At 35.8% G+C, this 21,773-nt stretch overlaps 1 protein-coding gene across 1 annotated transcript in view; it reads right to left on the bottom strand.

Annotated features, from left to right (window-relative positions):
- The window catches only part of CNTLN (centlein), a 440,159-nt gene that overhangs the window by 280,219 nt on the left and 138,167 nt on the right, over positions 1 to 21,773 (bottom strand). The window contains exon 7 of the mRNA XM_036739595.1: positions 821 to 954. Coding sequence (XP_036595490.1) covers positions 821 to 954 — 134 coding nt within the window. The remainder of the gene's footprint in view (positions 1 to 820; positions 955 to 21,773) is intronic.

Here is a 21,773-nt window from a genome sequence, read left to right as displayed (position 1 = left end):
GACTGTCCAGAGGGAGGGAGAAAAAAGGTCAATAGAACGTTGAAGAACACCTGGTGTCAGGAAGAAGAAAGGGTGAAGGAGCAGTTAAGAAGGAAGGATGAGAAACAGGAGTACAATATCACAGAAGGCAATGAAATAAAATCAAGGAAGAAAGGGTAGTAAAGATATCAAATACTTCAGAAGGTCACAAGGAATCAAACAAAGATATAAGGATGAAAATATCATTGGTTTAAAAATAAGAGAATAATTTCTGAAATTTGGTTAGGGATAAAACCCAAACTGCAAAAGACATAAGTGAAAGAATAGATAAATATTTAAGTATGAAAGAAATATAAAGAAAATCACAATCAGAAGGTTGCCTTCTTTAATTTTGGGCATGTTGGCAAGCAGATAAGTAAGCAAGTATTTATCATGGAAAGAATTTGGAATCAAAAGCATGGGATTGGATTCCAGCCAGCCAATTACTATTGCATAACCTTCGAACAAATGATTTAACCTCTCTGTCCAATTTTTGTCATATGTAAAACAAGGGGTTAGAACAAAGGGCCCTCTAATGTGCCTTTTAGCTCCAAACTGTATATCTATATTTTTATAATGAGACCGAAGATAAAGTCAAGAAAGAAGTCTGACCATAGAGCAAGGTGCAAGAGAAGGAAGAAGGGAGTAGAATCACAGACAGGCAGGTACAGTGACTAATTTTAGAAAGAATCATTCTACTTCTTTCTTTAAGACAAAGGAACTTAAGGAGAAAATAAAAAATTTATATGTACTGATGCAACTTCTAAAATACTCATCTTTATCAGTAACTGAAGATACTTGCTTCACTAGAGTGATATCCATATCCTTCTGCATTATTTCAGTCTGCTTTTGATCCAATTGTGATGCCAATTCATTGCATTTAAGCCGTGAGTTCTCAATTTGTCTCTTTGCCTCAGTTAAATCAGATGCAGAAGTCTAAAATTAAAACATACATTTAAGAAAATATTAAGAACAATAAAGTATACTAAAAGTAATAAAATGATAAAATGAGCATGAAAGAATTTGTCTGGCAAATTGAATGATAACGAATATATATAAAAGGGAAAAAAGTGTAAAATCTTCTGCTTGTTTATATTTCAAACCAAAAATTGTTACTTTAAGTAATGTAGAATCTTATGTGAAAGCAAAACACTGTCCCAGCACTTAACTCAAGGTTTTGAATTGTAAATGTAACTGTGAAATGCAAACTGTTATCATCTATAATGAAGTTATATGATTAGCAGAGTTTTGCAATCCCTAAAGCACTACATAAATGTGAGCTATTATTATTATTATAACTTATTAAGTACATACAATATGCAGATGTTTCTTAAAAAGTTAAACGTCTCTATACGAAGTGAAAACAAAGAGCAGGTAAACATAATTATACACTATAGTACTTTGCTATTTTTCTTTTTTCAGGAAAATGTACAGATGAAATTCTGAAGAGAACCATAAACATATTAAAATAGGCAGAGCCAAGATGGCCACATGAAAACAGCATCTTACCAGAGCTCTCTCACAAGGTCTGTCAGATTCCTATAAAAAAGTGAATTTGAGCAGATTTGAGAGATTAGAAACAGAGAGTGGTCTGAGTGGGGCAAATTTCCAATCGGTGAGAGTCTGAAAGGCCGAAGGCACGAATCTGTAGGCTTGGAGAGTGCTCAGCATGCGGAGCTTCTACAGACCAAAGTGGAAGTGGCCGGCTGGGAAAGCCACGTGGGAGACAGGCTGGGAGAAAGCTGGGCGCCCAAAACCGGCGGAGATCCCCAGGCCTCCCAACACAGGACGGCAGTCTGTGGAAGGACGAGAGGCAGTGCAACACCACTGGCCAGGAAACATCAACTCCTGAGGCTTGCAGCCCAAAGGTATGAAACGAGGGTTCTTGAGCTTCTGGGAGACATAATGACCAGGTAAACGGCTCTAATCCCTCCCCTGCTCACCCAGAGAATTCCTTGGGAAAAAAAAAAAAGAACACTGGAACAGAGGAGATAGAAGTGGGGCTTCAGTGGCAAAGTAGTAGGAGTTCCTGAGTCCCAGAGGGGCAGAGCCAGCAGCGGTCAACACCAGGAGCCCAGAATTACTCTTGCTCCCCCAGGGGGAGTGCCAGACCCCAGCTCAAATAACAAAGAGCTGAGACCATTGCTGAAGAACAACAGTGCTGGAGAGCACCCCTAGGGAAAGAGACATCAGGGAGCCAGACCCCTCCCTCACACCTCAGGAAACTGAAGGCTATAATTCACAAAGACAACAACTAGACTCACAATCCCCAGAATAAGAAAGCTGGGACAGAGAGCCCTGAAGCCCCAAAAGCAGAAATTTGTTGCAAAGCCAGAAAAAGGCTAACCAACATGAAGAAGAACACAAAAAAACCGAGGACCATTGAGTCTTTTTATGGAGACAGGCGTGATCAAAATACCAATTTGGAAGAGGTCAGCAATGACACTATAGATACATCTGATACCTCAAAAGATAATGTGAACTGGTCTCCAGCCCAAAAAGCATTGCTGAAAGAGCTAAAGGAGGATTTTAAAAACTAAATTAGGGAGCTAAAAGAAAATATGGAAAAAAAATTGCTGATGAAATCAAGCCCCTAAAGAATAAGATTGGCAAAATGGCTATGGAGATTCAGAATCTAAAGAGAGAAAATGACACCCTGAGAGGTAAAATCAACCAATTGGAAAAGGAGACTCAAAAACAAAATGAAAACACTAACTCATTAAAAATTAGAGTTGAGCAAGTGGAAGCTAATGAATCTAGGAGGCACCAAGAAGAAGTAAAACAAAATGTAAAGAATGAAAAAATAGAAAAAAATGTGAAATATCTGATTGGGAAAACAACTGACCTGGAAAACAGATCCAGGAGAGACAATTTAAGACTTATTGGTCTACTGGAAATCCACGATGAAAAAAAGAGCCTTGACAGTATCTTCGAAGAAATTATCAAAGACAACTGCCCAGAGGTCCTAGAACCAGAGGGCAAAATAATCATTGAAAGAAATTCACCAATCACCCCCTGAAAGAGATCCCAAACTGAAAACACCAAGAAATATTATAGCCAAATTTCAGAACTATAAACTCAAGGAGAAAATACTGGAAGCAGTCAAAAAGAAACAATTCAAATAGCGTGGAACTACAGTCAGGATCACGCAGGATCTCTCAGCTTCCACATTAAAAGACGGGAAAAATTGGAATATGATATTCCGAAGGGCAAAGGAGCTGGGACTATAACGAAGGATCAACTACCCAGCAAAACTAAGCATAATTTTTCAGGGAAGGAGATGGACATTCAACGAAATAAGGGAATCCCAGATCTTCCTGATGAAAAGGCCAGAACTCAATGGAAAATTTGATCTCCAAATACAAAATTCAAGAGAGACATAAAAAGGTAAACAGGGGGAAAAACCCCCACAAACTTTATTAATCAATAAGGGCAAATTATTTGCATCTTTATATAGGATTATATCATCTTATGTATGTTATATACATATATATATATATGTCAGTCTTGAGAATAGTACAGCTATTATGACAATTGAAAGGGATACACATAGATTGTGAATGCCTGTATAAAATAACTGATATAAGGATAAAAAACATAAGAGATGTAAAGGGAGGACTATGAGAGAAGAGGTAAGGAGGTAGCAGAAAACGGTAAATTACACCAAATGAAGAGGCACAAAAAAAATATTATAGTAGAGGGAAAGAAGGGAGGGAGAAGAGCAGTATTTGAGCTTTACTGTCATCTGATCTGGTTCAAGAAGGGAATAACATACCCTGATAAGTATATAGAACTCCAACTTGTCCTACAGGAAGTAGGAGGGGAAGGGGAGAAAAAGGGAGGTGGTGGTCAGAAGGGAGGAGAGAAGTAACAAGTGGGAAACAGTAAGATAAGGGAGGGGACTAAAGAGGGAGGGTAAACTGAGGAAGGCGGCGGTCAAAAGCAAAACTTTGTTGAGGACGGCAAGGTGAAAGGGAGAAATAAAAGCATAAACAGGGGGAAATAGGATGGAGAAAAAGACACAGATAGAAATTATAACTGTGAACGTGAATGGGATGAACTCTCCCACAAAACGGAAGCAGATAGCAGAACGGATTAAAAACCATAATCCTACGATATGCTGTTTACAAGAAACACATTTGAAACAGGGGGATACACACAGGATAAAGGTAAAAGGCTGGAGTAAAATATATTGCGCCTCAGCTAAAGTCAAAAAAGCAGGTGTAGCAATCCTAATCTCAGACAAAGCAAAAGTAAAGATAGATTTAATTAAAAGAGATAAGGAAGGACACTACATCCTGCTAAAAGGCACCATAAACAATGAAGCAATATCATTGTTTAACATTTATGCATCAAGTGGAATGGCATGCAAATTCTTAGAGGAGAGGTTAAGGGAGTTGCAGGAAGAAACAGACAGCAAAACTATAATATTGGGAGACCTCAACCTCCCCCTTTCTGAACTTGATAAATCTAACCTCAAAATAAATAAGAAAGAAATTAAGGAGGTACACAGAATTTTAGGAAGGGCAGATATGATAGACCTCTGGAGAAAACTGAATGGGGATAAAAAGGAATATACTTTCTTCTCAGCGGTACATGGCACATAATCAAAAACTGACCATGTACTAGGGCACAAAGACCTCACAATCCAGTGCGGAAAGGCAGAAGTAGTCAAAGCATACTTTTCAGATCATGATGCAATAAGAATTATTTGTAACAAAGAACCATGGAAAAATAAGCTAAAAATTAATTGGAAACTAAATAATCTAATTCTAAAGAGTGAGTGGGCCAAAGAACAAATCAGAGAAACAATTAATAACTTCATTCAAGAGAATGACAACAATGAAACAACATACCAAAATTTATGGGATGCAGCAAAAGCAGTTCTTAGGGGAAGTTTTATATCCCTAAATGCTTACATGAATAAAATAGGGAAAAAGGAGATCAATGATCTGGGCATACAGCTGAAATAGCTAGAAAAAGAGCAAATTGAAAATCCCCAATTAAATACCAAATTAGAAATACTGAAAATCAAAGGAGAGATTAATAAAATTGAAACCAAGAAAACTATTGAATTAATAAATAAAACAAAGAGCTGGTTTTATGAAAAAAAATAATAAAATTGATAAGCTTTGGTCAATTTGATTTAAAAAAGGAAAGAAGAAAATCAAATTACCAGTATCAAAAATGAAATGGGTGAGTTCAACTCTAATGAAGAGGAAATCAAAACAATAATTAGGAATTATTTTGCCCAACTGTATGTCCATAAATTTGACAACCTTACAGATATGGATGAATATCTACAAAAACATAAATTGCCCAGGTTAACAGAAAAGGAAGTAAAATTTCTAAATAACCCCATCTCAGAAAAAGAAATTGAGCAAGCCATCAATGAACTCCCTAGGAAAAAATCTCCAGGGCCAGATGGTTTTACATGTGAATTCTATCAAACATTTAAAGAACAACTAATTCCTATACTTTGTAGACTATTTGGGAAAATAGGTGAAGATGGAGTCCTACCAAATTCTTTTTATGACACAAATATGGTACTAATACCCAAACCAGGTAGAGTCAAAACAGAGAAAGAAAATTATAGACCAATTTCCCTAATGAATATTGATGCAAAAATTTTAAATAAAATATTAGCAAAAAGATTGCAGCAACTTATCACCAGAATAATACACTATGACCAGGTAGGATTTATTCCAGGAATGCAAGGCTGGTTCAATATTAGGAAAACTTTTAGCATAATTGACCATATCAACAACAAAACTAGCAGAAACCGTATGATCATCTCAATAGACGCAGAAAAAGCCTTTGACAAAATACAACACCCATTCCTATTAAAAACACTTGAAAGCATAGGAATAAATGGAGCCTTCCTTAAAATTATAAATAGCATCTACCTAAAACCATCAACAAGCATTAATTGTAATGGAGATAAGCTTGATGCATTCCCAACAAGATCAGGGGTGAAACAAGGATGTCCATTATCACCCCTACTATTCAATTTGGTACTAGAAACGTTAGCTGTAGCAATAAGAAAAGAAAAAGAAATTGAAGGAATTAGAATAGGCAAAGAAGAAGCTAAATTATCACTTTTTGCAGATGATATGATGATTTACTTAGAGAATCAAGTAAAAAACTACTTGAAATAATAAACAACTTTAGCAAAGTTGCAAGATATAAAATAAATCCATATAAATCCTCAGCATTCCTATACATTACTGACAAAGCCCAACAGCAAGAGATAGAAAGAGAGATTCCATTCAAAGTTACTGTAGACACCATAAAATATTTGGGAGTCTATCTGCCAAGACAAACCCAGGGCCTATATGAACATAACTATGAAACACTTTTCATGTGAATAAAGTCAGATCTGAATAAATGGAAAAATATTAGTTGCTCATGGTTAGGCTGAGCTAATATAATAAAAATGACAATTTTACCTAAATTAATCTATCTATTCAGTGCCATACCAATTGAACTACCAAAAATTATTTTACAGAGCTGGATAAAATAATAACAAAATTCATCTGGAAGAACAAGAGGTCTAGAATATCTAGGGTATTAGTGAAAAGAAATGCTAGAGAAGGTGGCCTAGCCATACCAGATATTAAACTGTACTACACAGCAGCAGTCATCAAAACTGCCTGGTACTGGTTAAGAAACAGGGGTGTGGATCAGTGGAATATGATAGGTACACAAGTAGGAGAAATCAACAAGTTTAGCAATCTACTCTTTGATAAACCCAAAGAGGCCAGCTTCTGGGCTAATAATTCACTATTTCACAAAAACTGTTGGGAAAATTGGAAAATGGTAGGGCAAAAAACTGGGCATAGACCAATATCTTACACCATATACCAAAATAAAGTCAAAATGGGTTCATGATTTAGGAGTAAAAGCTGATACTATAAGTAATTTGGGAAAGCAAGGAATAGTTTACTTATCAGATTTATGGAAAAGTAAAGAATTCATGACCCAACAAGAGATAGAGAGCATCACAAAATGCAAAATGGATAATTTTGATTATGTCAAATTGAAATGTTTTTGTACAAAAAAAGCCAATGCAACAAGAATTAGGAGGGAAGCAGAAAATTGGGAGAAAATCTTTGCAAGTAGTATCTCTGATAAAGGCCTCATTTCTAAAATATACAGGGAACTGAGCCAAATATATAGGAATACAAGCCATTCCTCAATTGAGAAATGGTCAAAGGATATGAACAGGAAGTTTTCAGAGGACAAAATTAAAGCTATCTATAGGCATATGAAAAAATGCTCTGGATCACTACTGATTAGAGAAATGCAAATCAAAACAACTCTTAGATACCACATCTTTCCTGTCAGATTGGCTAAAATAACAAAACAGGAAAATGATAAATGCTGGAAAGGATGTGGGGAAATTGGAACATTGTTGCATTGCTGGTGGAGTTGTGAGCTGATCCAGCCATTTTGGAGAGCAGTTTGGAACTATGCCCAAAGGGCTATAGAAATGTTCATACCCTTTGACCCAGCAATAGCACTTCTAGGGTTGTATCCCAAAGAAATCACACAAGAGGGAAAAGGACCCATGTGTACAAAAATATTTATAGCGGCTCTTTTTGTGGTAGCTAAGAACTGGAAATCAAAGGGATGCCTATCAATTGGGGAATGGCTGAACAAGCTGTGGTATATGAATGTAATGGAATACTATCGTGCTATAAGAAACGGGGATGATATGGACTTTATAACAACCTGGAAAAACCTACATGACATAATGCTGAGCGAGCACAGCAGAGCCAGGAGAACATTATACACAACCACAGTTATATTGACTCTGTGAGGACCAACCCTGACAGACTTCGCTCTTCTCAGCAACACAAAGTACAAAGACAACTCCAAAGGACTCATGATGGAGAATGCTATCTACATCCAGAGAAAGAACTATGAAGTATGAATGCAGATTGAGGCACACTTCATGTTAGCCTTTTTCCCCCTCTTTTTTTTCTTTTTCTCTCTTTTGTTTTTGTTTTTTGGTTGGGTTTTTTTTGTTCCTGTTTCTTCTTTCACATGATTCATTTCATTGATCACAGTTCTTCTCCTTAACTTGACTAGTGCGTAAATTAATTCAATGCGAAGTTATACATGGAAGCTATACGGGATTCCATGCCATCTTGGGGAGGGAAGGGGGGAGAAAGGGAAGAAAATCTGGAACTCAAAATTATGTAGAACCGAATGTTGTAAACTAAAAATAAAAAAAAAGAAAATAAACATATTAAAATATATTTTAAGAACTAGGACAGAAATAGGAAAGTTCAGAAAAGGGGAGGATTTGAAGTGAATGATGAGTTGAGTATTGGACATGTTGAGTGTAAGATACCTGCAGGACAACAAAGTTGGAGGTAACCAAAAAGCTGCTAATAATGTGAGACTGAAAAGGAAAGAGGTTTTAGAGATGGATATATGGATCAGGAAATCATCCACATAAACGTAATAATGGAAACCACTGCAGCTGATGAGATCACCAAGTGACAGAGTATTGAGGGGAGAGAGGATTGTCCAAGACAGACCCTTTCGGAGCAACCATTATTGTTGCTACTGTTTGTCCTTCATTCTTGAAGAGAACCATGGCATTGAGAAAGTGATGCCATGATTTGAAAGTGAATTGGATTTAAGTGAGGGAGGGCTGCGCAAAGTCACTTTCTCCTCTGCAGCCATCTGGGTCCAGTAGCAAGATATAAATCAGGACGACTAGAGATGGCCCTGGATGGCCTCTTTTACCTAGTCAAATTAAAAAAAAATCAATCTGGAAGAAGAACCTTACGGTTTCTGGACAAAACAGAAAAAAAATGCTATTTTCATTCACTCTAAGCCATCATGGCCCAAACAACTACCACAAAGTCTTGCCTGGGCTGGGACCTATTCTTGGCCAATCAATGAATTGCCAGAGTGAGCTGGGTTTAAGGTGTGGAGAGTGATCACAGTAAGTATGACAAGGAAAAAATCCAGCTAAGGAGGGGAGGGAATAGGAAGGAAGATTTGAGAGTGGGCAGAAAGGGAACCAACAGAGTAATTTCAAGAAAACTTGAAGAGAAGATAGTCAAATGTCAAACAATGAAAAGAGGTGCAAAAGGATGTAGGCTGATAAAATCCCATTTGATGCAAAATTAAGAGATCACTGCAATGTGGCCTCATTTCAAAAAATAAATTTTATTGATATTTTGTTATTCTACGTCACCAAAATACACTACAGTGTTACTCCCCTCTCCTAGGAACATCTCCTATATCACAACATTTTAAAGAGAAAAAAATCAGAATTAATACATTGAAGAAAATATTAAAATATAAGAAATATAGCACCCCCACGGACCTCCTCCTCCATCTTCAAAGGAATTGGATATAGGGGTGTGTTCTCGAGGTTTTTAAGTATTTACTTTTAATTATTTTATGGTTGTTCTTCCCATTTACATTGTTATAGTCTTTGTGTATACTGTTTTCTTGGCTCTGCTTATTACACCTGCATCATTTCATGGAGATCTTTCCATACTTCTCTGTATTCATTGTATTCATCATTTCTTGAAGAACAGTAATACTCCATGACATTAATGTGCCACAAATAATTAATTCCTTAAAAGTGTTAAGATAGGCAAAGAGGAGACAAACCTATTTGCTGACATTATGATGGTTTGCTGAGAAATTCCTGAAGAATCCCCCAAAATACTAATTGATGAGGAAAGTTGCAGACTACAATACAAATGCTTAACAGTGAACAATATTTCTTTAAAATAACAACAAGGTCTAGGCAAAAATAACGAACAGAAAATTCTATTTCAGAGAACTAAAAAAATGCACCAAGTAGTTAGATCTATCAATGCATGCAAAATATTTGTATGTATTCAATTAAACAGACCTCCTTAAAGAAATAAAGAACATCTTAAATAACTAGAGGAATATTCTGTGCTCACAGCTAGGCTATGCCAATATAATAAAATTGGCAATACTAGCAAAGTTAAAGTATATTTTTAATGCAAATAACAAACAAAATATAAGGTATCAAATAGATATTTTATAGAATGCAATAAAAACAAGATTCATTTGAAAAAATAATAGGTTGAGATTATCAAGGAAATAATGAAAAGCGTTAGTAACAAAGGAGGAATAGCACTTCCAATTCATGGACAGTATTATAAAGCAGCAAACACCAAAACTATATGGTATTAGTAAAATAAAAAATAAAGAGGTAGATCATTGGAAAAGACTAGCTAAGGGTGAATAAGAAACAATGGGAGTAGAAATCCAGTGTTTGATAAACCAGAAAACATAAATTATTTAACAAAGAGCATTGTATTTCATTTTTTAAAAACTATGGGGAAAACTAAAAAGCAATCTGGAAGAAACTGGGCTTAGACCAACAGTTTACACCATAGTCCTCAATATATTACAAATGGACATGTGACTTAATATTAAAAATCATAATACAAAAAAATCAGAAAAAAAACAGATCATGTATCTTTCACAGGTATGAATAGAAGAAAAATTCTTATTCCTCAAGGGATAAAGGCATTAACAAAGTAAGATAACTGATTATGATTACAAGAAGCTGACAGGCTTCTACACAAGATGAGTATATCTAGGATAATAAGGGAAGCAATTATATTGGAAAATATATTTGTATCAAAAAGCTCTGATAAGTATTTTTTAGCCAAGATAGATATATATGTATATGCATATATATATATACACATATATAGATATGTATTTTTGTGTATACACATATATGTTTATGTTTGTATACATATATATCTTCAACATAACTACATCTGTTAATTGTTGCTATATCCCAGAAGACATTCTCCATTAGATAAGTCATCAAAGGATATGAACAAAAAGTTCTAAAGAGTGCCTTTTGTTTTCTGAGCCAATCTATCATTTTTCGATGTATTACATTATTTGATCAATTCAAATTTTAAGTTATGAAAGTAAAGTTTATATTTTCTTCTATTCATTTCTAATATTGGAGTTTTTCCTCAATTTCTGTATTTTTCCTTCTTCCTCTGTAAACATGTAAACTATACCTCACCATTTATTTTAGCTTAATTTGCTTTAGGGCATCCTTATTCCCACCAGCTCACTTCCCTTCATCCTCAAGCATCACTCCAACCCCTTGGTGTTTTTGCCACTTTCCCAAGTTTGGGGAGGTTTTCTTAATTTATTTTTTCCATTGCCTCTTCTATCAAGTTATCTAATCCTTGCAGTCTAATTTTCCCTCATTTAAAAAGTCATGTGAATGCAACTAGGAAATAAGATACACAGGCAATGGGGCATAGAAATTTATCTTCCCCTACAAGAGAAGAAGGAAAAGGGGGATGAGAGGGGAGTGCGGTGAGAGATGGGAGGGCTGACTGGGGAATGGCGCAACCAGAATACACGCCATCTTGTTGTGTGCGGGAGGGTAGAAATGGGGAGAAAATTTGTAATTAAAACTCTTGTGAAAATGAATGCTGAAAACTAAATATATTAAATAAATTAAATTTTAAAAATGTTAAAAAAGTCATGTGAATTCTATTTCCCTTTCTACTCCCTTTCACCTTGTCGTATTTGTTAAGTTTTTTTTCATGTTCAATGACTTTTTCTACAAAGTATTTATTTCCCTTGTTCTTTTTGATATTTCTCTTCCCTTTCTGCCTTTCTGTCTATTCTAGGCTATTATTCTTTGGTTGATAGCTTTTAAACTTCTCACTTCATTGGTGTGTATATTCCTAAACACATTAGTTCCTCTAAAGTACCTATTCTGTAGTGCTCTCTTCCAAATAGTTTATATTTTATTGCCTTTTTTATTTTGTCCCTTGCCCCTTCCCATTTTCTGCAGTGCCTCACTTTTAGAAATATCAATTTATTCAAGTGATAGGGAGGATGTTGCCCCATGGCTGAAATTTCCTATGTCCCTAATCATGCAAATCAGTATTAAACCTCCTAGTTATCACTTTTTCCACATTCGTCATTAAATATCCTCTATGTCTTCCCACTCATCTGAGTGTCTTGCCCCAAGGAGGCCCGATTTCCCTTATCCTGGGCAGTATATTGTTCCTGGAAACACAACACTAAGAGGTACTGTTGTCTCTAATCATCAAATCCAAACAAAATGCATCCATTCTAAGGTTGTCTCCCATTATAAAAATCTCTCTCTCCCTTCCAAGGGAATATTCTTCAGAAATTTAGAAGAAAATTCTTCTTTCACACTTGTTTCTTTGCATACTTTTAGAAAGGAATCCCTTAAAGATCTCTCTGTTATTGCTGTCTTAAATCACATTGGTGTTGTCCTGCAGTTTCCCTTCTATTTTCTTTTTTGGGGGGAGGAGGGGAGGAGGTAATTTGCTTCATTACCTATGCCTTACTTGCTTACTGTATTTTTTTGCTTTTATTTATATCGGCTCAGATATTTGCAAAGCAAATAAATTTCTCATCATGTATGCTGTTCTTTACAAGAATTGTCCAAATTCCTCTTTTTAATTGAGCATCTGTCTTTTGTTCATTGATAATTAGGCTGATTTGCAGGCCTTGTCACCTTGGATTTTACCTTCTTTGCTCTTTTTTTAAAAAATTATTTATTTAATTTATTCAATATATTTAGTTTTCAGCATTGATTTTCACAAGAGTTTGAATTAAGAATTTTCTCCCCATTTCTACCCTCCCACCCACTCCAAGATGACGTATATTCTGGTTCCCCTGTTCCCCAGTCAGCCCTCCCTTCTGTCTCCCCACTCCCCTCCCATCCCCTTTTCCCTTCCTTTCTTGTAAGGCAAGATAAATTTCTACGCCCCATTGCTTCAGTGCCTTATTTCCTAGTTGCATGCAAAAACATATTTTTTTTTTGTTTTTGAACATCTGTTCTTAAAACTTTGAGTTCCAAATTCTCTCCCCTCTTCCCTCCCCACCAACCCTCCCTAAGAAGGCAAGCAATTCAACATAGGCCACATGCATATCATTATGTAAAACCCTTCCACAATACTTATGTTGTGAAAGACTAACTATATTTTGCTCCCTCCTATCCTGTCCCCCTTTATTGAATTTTCTCCCTTGACCCTGTCCCTTTTCAAAAGTGTTTGTTTTTGATTATCTCCTCCCCCAACCTGCCCTCCCTTCTATCGTCCCCCCTTTTTTGTCTTCTTCCTCCTTCTTTCATGTGGGGTAAGATACCCAAATGAGTGTGTATGGTATTCCCTCCTCATTCCCCCCCCCCCGCACCTGCCCCCTCTTCCCTTCCAACAGAACTGCTTATTCTTAACACTTTTGTGAGAAATAATTTACCCCATTCTATCTCTCCCTTTCTCCCTCTCTCAATATATTCCTCTCTCATCCCTTAATTTGATTTTTTTAGATATCATCCCCTCATATTCAACTCACGCTGTGTCCTCTGTCTACATATATATATATATATATATATATATATATATATATATACACACATATATACACACACATACATACACACACGTATATATGTATGTGTGTGTGTATATATATACACACACATATATATATATATATATATATATACATGCATATTCCCTTCAGCTACCCTAATACTGACGTCTCATGAATCATACACATCATCTTTCCATGTAGGAATGTAAACAAAACAGTTCAACTTTAGTAAGTCCCTTGCGGTTTCTCTTTCTTCTTTACCTTTTTATGCTTCTCTTCATTCTTGTGTTTGAAAGTCAAATTTTCTATTCAGCTCTGGTCTTTTCACTGAGAAAGCTTGAAAGTCCTCTATTTTACTGAAAGTCCATATTTTGCCTTGAAGCATGATACTCAGTTTTGCTGGGTAGCTGATTCTTGGTTTTAATCCTAGTTCCACTGACCTCTGGAATACTGTATTCCAAGCCCTTCAATCCCTTAATGTAGAAGCTGCTAGATCTTGTATTATTGTGATTGTGTTTCCACAGTACTCAAATTGTTTCTTTCTGGCTGCTTGTAATATTTTCTCCTTGGGAGCTCTGGAATTTGGTGACAATATTTCTAGGAGTTTTCTTTTTGGGATCTTTTTCAGGAGGCAATCGGTGGATTCTTTCAATTTTTATTTTACCCTCTGGCTCTAGCATATCAGGGCAGTTCTCCTTGATAATTTCTTGAAAAATGATGTCTAGGCTCTTTTTTTGATCATGGCTTTCAGGTAGTCCAATAATTTTTAAATTATCTCTCCTGGATCTAGGTTTTTCCAATGAGATATTTCACATTGTCTTCCACTTTTTCATTTCTTTGGTTCTGTTTTATAATATCTTGATTTCTGATCAAGTCACTAGCTTCCCCTTGCTCCAATCTAATTTTTAAGATAGTATTTTCTTCAGTGGTCTTTTGGACCTCTTTTTCCATTTGGCTAATTCTGCCTTTCAAGGCATTCTTCTCCTCATTGGCTTTTGGGAGCTCTTTTGCCATTTGAGTCAGTCTATTTTTTAAGGTGTTGTTTTCTTCAGTATTTTTTTCAGTATTTTTTTGGGTCTCCTTTAGCAAGTCATTGACTTGTTTTTCATGGTTTTCTCACATTATTCTCTTTTCTCTTCCCAATTTTTCCTCTACTTCTCTAACTCGCTTTTCCATATCGTTTTTGAGCTCTTCCATGGCCTGAGACCAGTTCGTATTTTTCTTGGAGGCTTTTGATGTAGGCTCTTTGACTTTGTTGACTTCTTCTGGCTATATGTTTGGTCTTCTTTGTCACCAAAGAAAGATTCCAAAGTTTGAGACTGAATCTGAGTCCGTTTTCACTGCCTGGCCATGTTCCCAGCCAACTTACTTGACCCTTGAGTTTTTTGCCAGGGTATGACTGCTTGTAAAGAGTACTTTGTTCCAAGCTTGAGGGGATGCACTGCTGTTTTCAGAGCTATTTCCATACAGCCAGCTCTGCCACACCAGCACTCCTCCTCCCTCAAGAACCACCAACCTGAACCTGACTCAGATCTTAAGCAGGCTCTGCACTTCTGCTCTGATCCACCACTTAATTCCTCCCGCCAGGTGGGCCTGGGATCAGAAGCAACTGCAGCTGTAGTTCTGTAGCTGCACCACCCCTGCTGCCTCCAGGGCAGTGGCCAAACTGAGAACTCCTTTCACTCTGTCCCCCGCAGCTTTTCCCACTAACCTTCTCTGTTGTCTTTGGTGTTTGTGGGTTGAGAAGTCTGGTAACTGCCACAGCTCACTGATTCAGGGTGCTAGGGTCTGTTCCGCCTGGCTCCTGGTCTGGTTGGTCCTGCCACCGCCCACACTGGGGTCTGCTCCCCTCCACTCCCAGCTTTGTCCATGATAGACCTCATCCAGCGACCATCCAGGCTGTCCTGGGCTGGAGCCCTGCTTCCCTCTGTTATTTTGTGGGTTCTGCAGTTCTAGAATTTGTTCAGAGCCATTTTTATAGGTTTTTGGAGGGACTTGGCAGGGAGCTCATGCAAGTCCCTGCTTTTCAGCTGCCATCTTGGCTCTGCCCCCACTTTCTTTGCTCTTTGGAATGCATTATTCCATTTCCTCCTATAGTTTCTGGTAGCTATAGAACAGTTTTGCATCATTTGAATTTTCTTTTCTCTCATATTTGAAGGTCCTTCTCCAGGTCATTTGCAGAATTTGTTGTCTTTGGAATTATTGTGTTTGACAACTGATTGTCATGAAGCTTACACCATTCAGTTTTATTTTGTTTTGTTTTTTCCTGGGGATGATCTGTAGATTCTTTTTACTGGCATTTTGTTTTCTATGTTCATAGGTCCGAGACAGCCTCTAGTAATATTACATGCATTAAAATATTCAGGGTGTTTTTAAAAAATTTTTTTCACATTCTTCTGGAAAACCAATAATCCTTAAGTTGTCACCACACATTCTGTCTTTGAAATCAATGTTTTGCTGATATAGGGATTATGTTCACTAATACAGAGATCATCAGGCATAGATTCATTTTATTTTGTCTTGAAACATTTATTAATAGATATCAAGATGAATTTAGATAATCTATAGGTCACCTTCTTTTCTGTTATTAATCATCTTCATTGTTGATTTATCTGCTTGTGCTCAAGGTGTCTGACTTTTCTTAGCCCTGAGAATATTGGTAATTTTTGTCTGTTTTCCTTATAACAATTACTATCAATCGCTTTCTGACTCCTCCTTCTTTCATGGAGATGTCCCCTGGGCTGTACAACAAAGCAGTTAAAATGCATTCTGTACAGAAAAATTCGTGTTTCATTGGCTTCAATCTCTTTTCCAATTTATTTCTGGAGATAAAGAACTGGCTTTATTTGAATGCTAATTATTGTTGTTGTTCATTCTCTTAGTTGTGTCCAACTCTTCATGACCCCATGGACCATGCTGTCCATGGGGTTTTCATGACAAAGATACTGAAGTGATTTGCCATTTCCTTCTCCAGTGGAATAAGGCAAACAGAGGTTAAGTGATTTAGCTGAGGCACAAAGCTACTAAATGTTTGAGACTGGATCTGAACTCACTTCTTTCTGACTCCAAGCACCATAGATTTGAATGCTAGTCACCTTTTTTTTCAGGCCCAGAGGAACACCACACACATGTTTATGCACTATACTAGTATACCACTTTATATACTACCTATATACTATACCAGTATACCACTATACCTCTGTTCCTTAGTTCTTATTAACCACTGTAGCAACACAATTCTGCCACTCCATGTAACGATCTAGAGCAAGATTCTAGCCTTTGCGTTTCTAGGATGTCATGTGTTTTGCGGGTACAGTTGAGTTCTGTTGCAAGTCCATGAACAGGCCTGCCAGAGTGTGGTAGTTCTGGGGAGAGAGAATGCTATGTGACCATATTATTGAGTATGGATTCACCTGTTCTCTCATTAGTTCATCAACTAACCTCTTTAGGGTTCTTGTTATAAATTGAAATTACATCTTGAGCATAATTACAATTTGAGAGTTTTAAGAGGTCATGAACATCAGAAAAAGTTTCTATTCTTACATCTTGTTGGTCATGGAACCCAGAAATCTGCAATATGATTGTAATACATACTCCAAGAAGAGTCAAAATAAAGAAAGAGAATTATAGAACAATATCTCTAATGAAAGTTGATGAAAATTTTTAAATAAAACATTAATGAAGAGACTAACAGCAATATTTAACAAAAATCTTACCCTGTGACCACACTGGACTTACATCAGGAATAAAAAGTTAGCTCAATGTTAGGACAATTGTCAACATATTATTAATACATATTAGTAACAATAAAAAACCATATGATTATATTAATAGATGCATAAACAACTGAAAATACACAACAATAATTTACTTGTTCAGTATATTAATCAAACTACCAAAGGATAACTTCAAAGAGTTAGAGAAAATAACAACAAAATTCACCTGGAGGAACAAAAGATCAAAAATCTTAATGGAAATAGTATGAAAAAAAATAGTAGCCGTAGAAGATTTAAAACTATGCTACAAAGTAGTACTCATCAAACTAAATTGATGCTAAGCAAGAAATACAAAGGATAATTAGTGGAACAGATTAGTTTCACAATATACAGAAGCAAATAAATATAGCAGCCTTGTTATTGATAAACTTAAAGATCCTGTTTTTGAGGCAAGAATTTGTTGTTATTCAGTCATTTTGGTAATGCCCAACTCTTCATGGCTCCATTTGGGGTTTTCCTGACAAAGATATGGCAGCAGTTTGCCATTTCCTTTGCCAGCTCATTTTAAAGATGAGGAAGCTGAGGCAAACAGGGTAAAGTGACTTGCCCAAGGTCACACAGCTAGTAAGTGTCCGAAACAAAATTTGAACTCAGGTGTTCGTAATTCCTGGCCCAGCACCCTATCCAATGTGCCACTTAGCTGCCCAAAGAATTTAGTATCTGATAAAAACTGCTAGGATAACTAGAAAGCAGTCTAGCAGAAATTTAGTACAAACTAACACTTCATACTATATACTAAGATAAATTCAAAAAAAGATACATGACTTAGAAATAAAGAACAACATCAGAAACAAAGTAAAGGAACAAAGAAGAAAACACCTTTAAAATTTCTACCTGGAGGAAGAGTTCAAGACCAAATGATGGAGAGTAACATAGAAGATAAAACAGACAATTTTGATTATATAAATTTACAGTCATTTGCACAAACAAAACCAATGCAACTAAAATTAGAAGAAACTAGACTGCTGTCAAATCAAACTACGTGTCTAGCAAAGATGTAATCTAGTCTTCACTTTCAATCTGAAACATGCCAGATAGAAGCAAACCAAGAACACTGAGGAAAAGATCAGGGATCTGAGCTCATATTAGGTGGCTATAAAATGAACATGAAGAATTCCACAAATATTGAACCATAGCTCTATCCTACCATGAACCAAAATCTCTGGTTTGGTTTCTTAATTACAGCTTCCAAGATTTTAGATGAGCAGCTAGGTGGCACGGTGGATAGAGTGCCAGGCCTAGAATTAGGAAAACCTGAATTCAAATCTAAATTCAGATATTTACTAGCTGTTTGACTCTGGGCAAGTGATTTAACACTGTTTATGTCTCAGTTTCCCCACCTGTAAAAGGAACTGGAAAAGGAAATGGCAAACCACTACAATATCTTTGCCAAGAAAACCCTAAATGGGACCATAAAGATACAACTGAACAACAACAAAAAGATTTTAGACTTCCTAGCCAAATCTTAATGTTGACCCACATTTCATAACTGGCTTAACCCCACTTTAGGGACAGAGTTCCTGTTATGGTAGAATTTGATACTTATTACTAGGAATATTCCTAGACAGTTCCAACTTTCATCTATGCTTCTTAGCAAGACTATATAAGGTCCTCCTATCCACAGCTCTTTGTAGGTACTGAAATATTTTTATACTTTTCAATCATCGTAGGAAAATGCATTCAATCATGATGACTAAAGCAGATTATCACCTGGGTTGAGTTATTCTTTAGTATAATTGATCAATTAGTTAGATTTGTTCCATAAAACTAAAAAAAAAGCTTCTCAAAATTCTTAAGTATGCCTATCTCCTTTTCAAAATCACACAAGTGATTAACATCATTATTTCTATTTGTTTCATTACTATTCTGTATTAAATGAACATTGTCAATGACTATAGGATCTTAAGATATCCCTTCCTAGCTTTAATTGAGATTTCACCTAATTTAGTTTACAAATAAAGTTTTTTCTTACAATTTTTCTGCACTGATCTGTTGTAGATTATTGTGTAACTTGAAACTCAGGATATTGCTGACAAGAAACATTAGACAGGCTTTGTCTCTATAAGTGACAAGATATGTTTCCCATTTTCTTATAGGAAGCACACTCTTTTTGCTCCTTAGCTAATATATCATTTTCTTTTAGCCACTTTTAGTTATACAAGTTTTGAATACTTTGTACTAAATACATAAACATATAATTGGCCTGTCTTAAAAGAGGTCACAGATGTTTTCATCTTTTGATAATAAATATGTAATGCCTCCTGTTTGGAAAAAAAAAAAAGGCTGTGTTACACCTGCATTTAGGAGGAAGAGCCTTACTGGTAATTAATTTAAAACAGTAATAATAATAACAGTGATTATGACCAATAATTATGGAATTTATCCAGTTCTACCACTTTCTAGTTTTGCAAAAAAGCCAGTTTTAGCAACTCCCTAGGTGAAATTTCTGTCATTCATTACATTAATGATGCATAAATTTTTTTTCTCATTTGATCCAATTTGCAAATCGCAATTTTGTTGTGCTAGGCTTCTTGAGACTATAGACATCCAGAAATTTTCCACATCTTCCTTCTTTTCTTCCTTTCCTTCTTTTTGTTTCTTTCTCTTTTCAACCTCCTTAATAAAGTTTTTGATTAATGTTTGATTATTTTCTTCTTTGCTTTTACTTTGTATAAATTTTAACCTAGGGAAGATCTGTAGCACAGTGAATAGACATAGGACTTAAAAAAGTCAGGAAGACCTAAGTTCAAATGTTATAAATGCTAGCTATAACTAACCTTTTTTCAATTGTTGATTAAACTAATCCAAAATTGTTGATATGTTCTTATTTTTCTGATTTCTTTCTACATTTCATTTTATTGCATTAAATAGGGTAATATGAAATTCAAGTTTTCTATTGCATGTACCAATTAAATGTTGATACAATCTTTGAAAACCATTCTACAGACGTTTAACAGCTCTGCTGGGGTCATATTTGACACCTGTGCTTAGGGATATTTTTTGGGGGTTCATCATCCTTCCCATGGTTCTTACTAAGGCACTGGATACTGTATAGTTGATTATGTGCATGTCTTTTTATATTTTCTATCAAATATTGTAGAAGAATGCATTCGTTCATGATAATTATAGCAGATGCTAGCTTTTGTGAGTTGATCTGCTAGATGGATTCATGTCATCAAACTGAAAAAAGATCTTTAGAGAATTCCAGTCTAAATATGCCTACCTAATTTTCAAAATCATAAAAATCTCAGTACTAGTTTTGTCATACATGCATTTATTTATGATTTCTAGAGTTTGCACTAAGTGGAGATTTTCAATGACCTCAGGGTCTCCAACTTTTCCCTCTTCAAATTTTAGTGGTTCCTCTGTCTTATCTCTTATTTCCCCTAATCTGGGTTTTAAGGTAATGTTTTTTAAAATACCCTTCTGTGGCTAGAAATATGTTGATGCATGATTTAATGTTTAGTGTACCACTGATAAAAAGCAAAGCCATACGAAACTTTTGCCTATAACTAGAGCAGCATCTGTTTCCAGTTTTGTTTTTATACTGTACAGCATATTGTACTGTACACAGTTTAACTTTATACTGTATAAATGTTTTCAAGTATTCAGTCCTCTTCATGTATCCACTTTCCTGGTCATCACCATCTGCCTTGAAACACTTTCAGCATTCAAAATATTAGAATTTCCTTTTTTTTCTGATGGTTCTTGTCTTATTGAGGCACTACTGCCTTCCATGTCAAGCCGTCCCATGCTGCACCATTTCTTAGATTCTAAGGAGTAATTTCGTCATTCTGGCTGAGTCGCTTACTCAATCCACTCATATCACAAGAGGCTAATTTCCCAATGATTAAGGATTTACTGTAAGGCCTCTACAAATACTATAGTGGTTTCAAAGCTCAAAGACTCTTCTTGTCTGGCATTTCTTTACTTTGTTGTTACCTAATCCTTTCCTTCCTCACAACCAAAGCATGGGATGGACTTTGATGGAGCTATGATGATTACTATTACTATTACAAGCAGTAGCATCATCACCTTCCATATGCATCTCTTCACTATTCCCACTGTTTCAACCCTCATAAAGGTCCTCATTACTGCTCACACAGAATATTACAAAAACTTCCTTTAAACTGCCTATCTAAAACTTTTACTTCATAAAATTCATCCTCCACATAATCTTTTTTTTAAATAAAGATCTAGTCCTATCACTATTTTGATCAAAAAATTTTAATGGCTCTCTAATGTCTACTTAGCAAAGTTGAAGTTTAATTACTTGGTATTCAAGGTCCTATATAATCTACACTTCTTTAAAATTATTCCACTCCATGCTTCAGCCAAACTGAATTACTCTCTGCCCTCTAAACCCCACCCTGGATAAAAACAAAAAAACCTAACATTGCGATCAATTGCCTTATATGTATACACCTCTGTGTATCCTATGTCCTATGAATCAAAGACCATCCTTCTCTTTAGTAACCTATTAAATTCCCATCCGTTCTTTAAAACTTAGGTGCCCCTTTCTCCATGAAGCCTTCCCTCCTTGGTAACAACTATTTCACTCAGACTACACATGGC

The sequence above is a fragment of the Trichosurus vulpecula genome, chromosome 9 (assembly GCF_011100635.1).
Source record: "Trichosurus vulpecula isolate mTriVul1 chromosome 9, mTriVul1.pri, whole genome shotgun sequence".
NCBI lineage: Eukaryota > Metazoa > Chordata > Mammalia > Diprotodontia > Phalangeridae > Trichosurus > Trichosurus vulpecula.
This window is presented reverse-complemented; position numbering and strand designations above follow the sequence as displayed.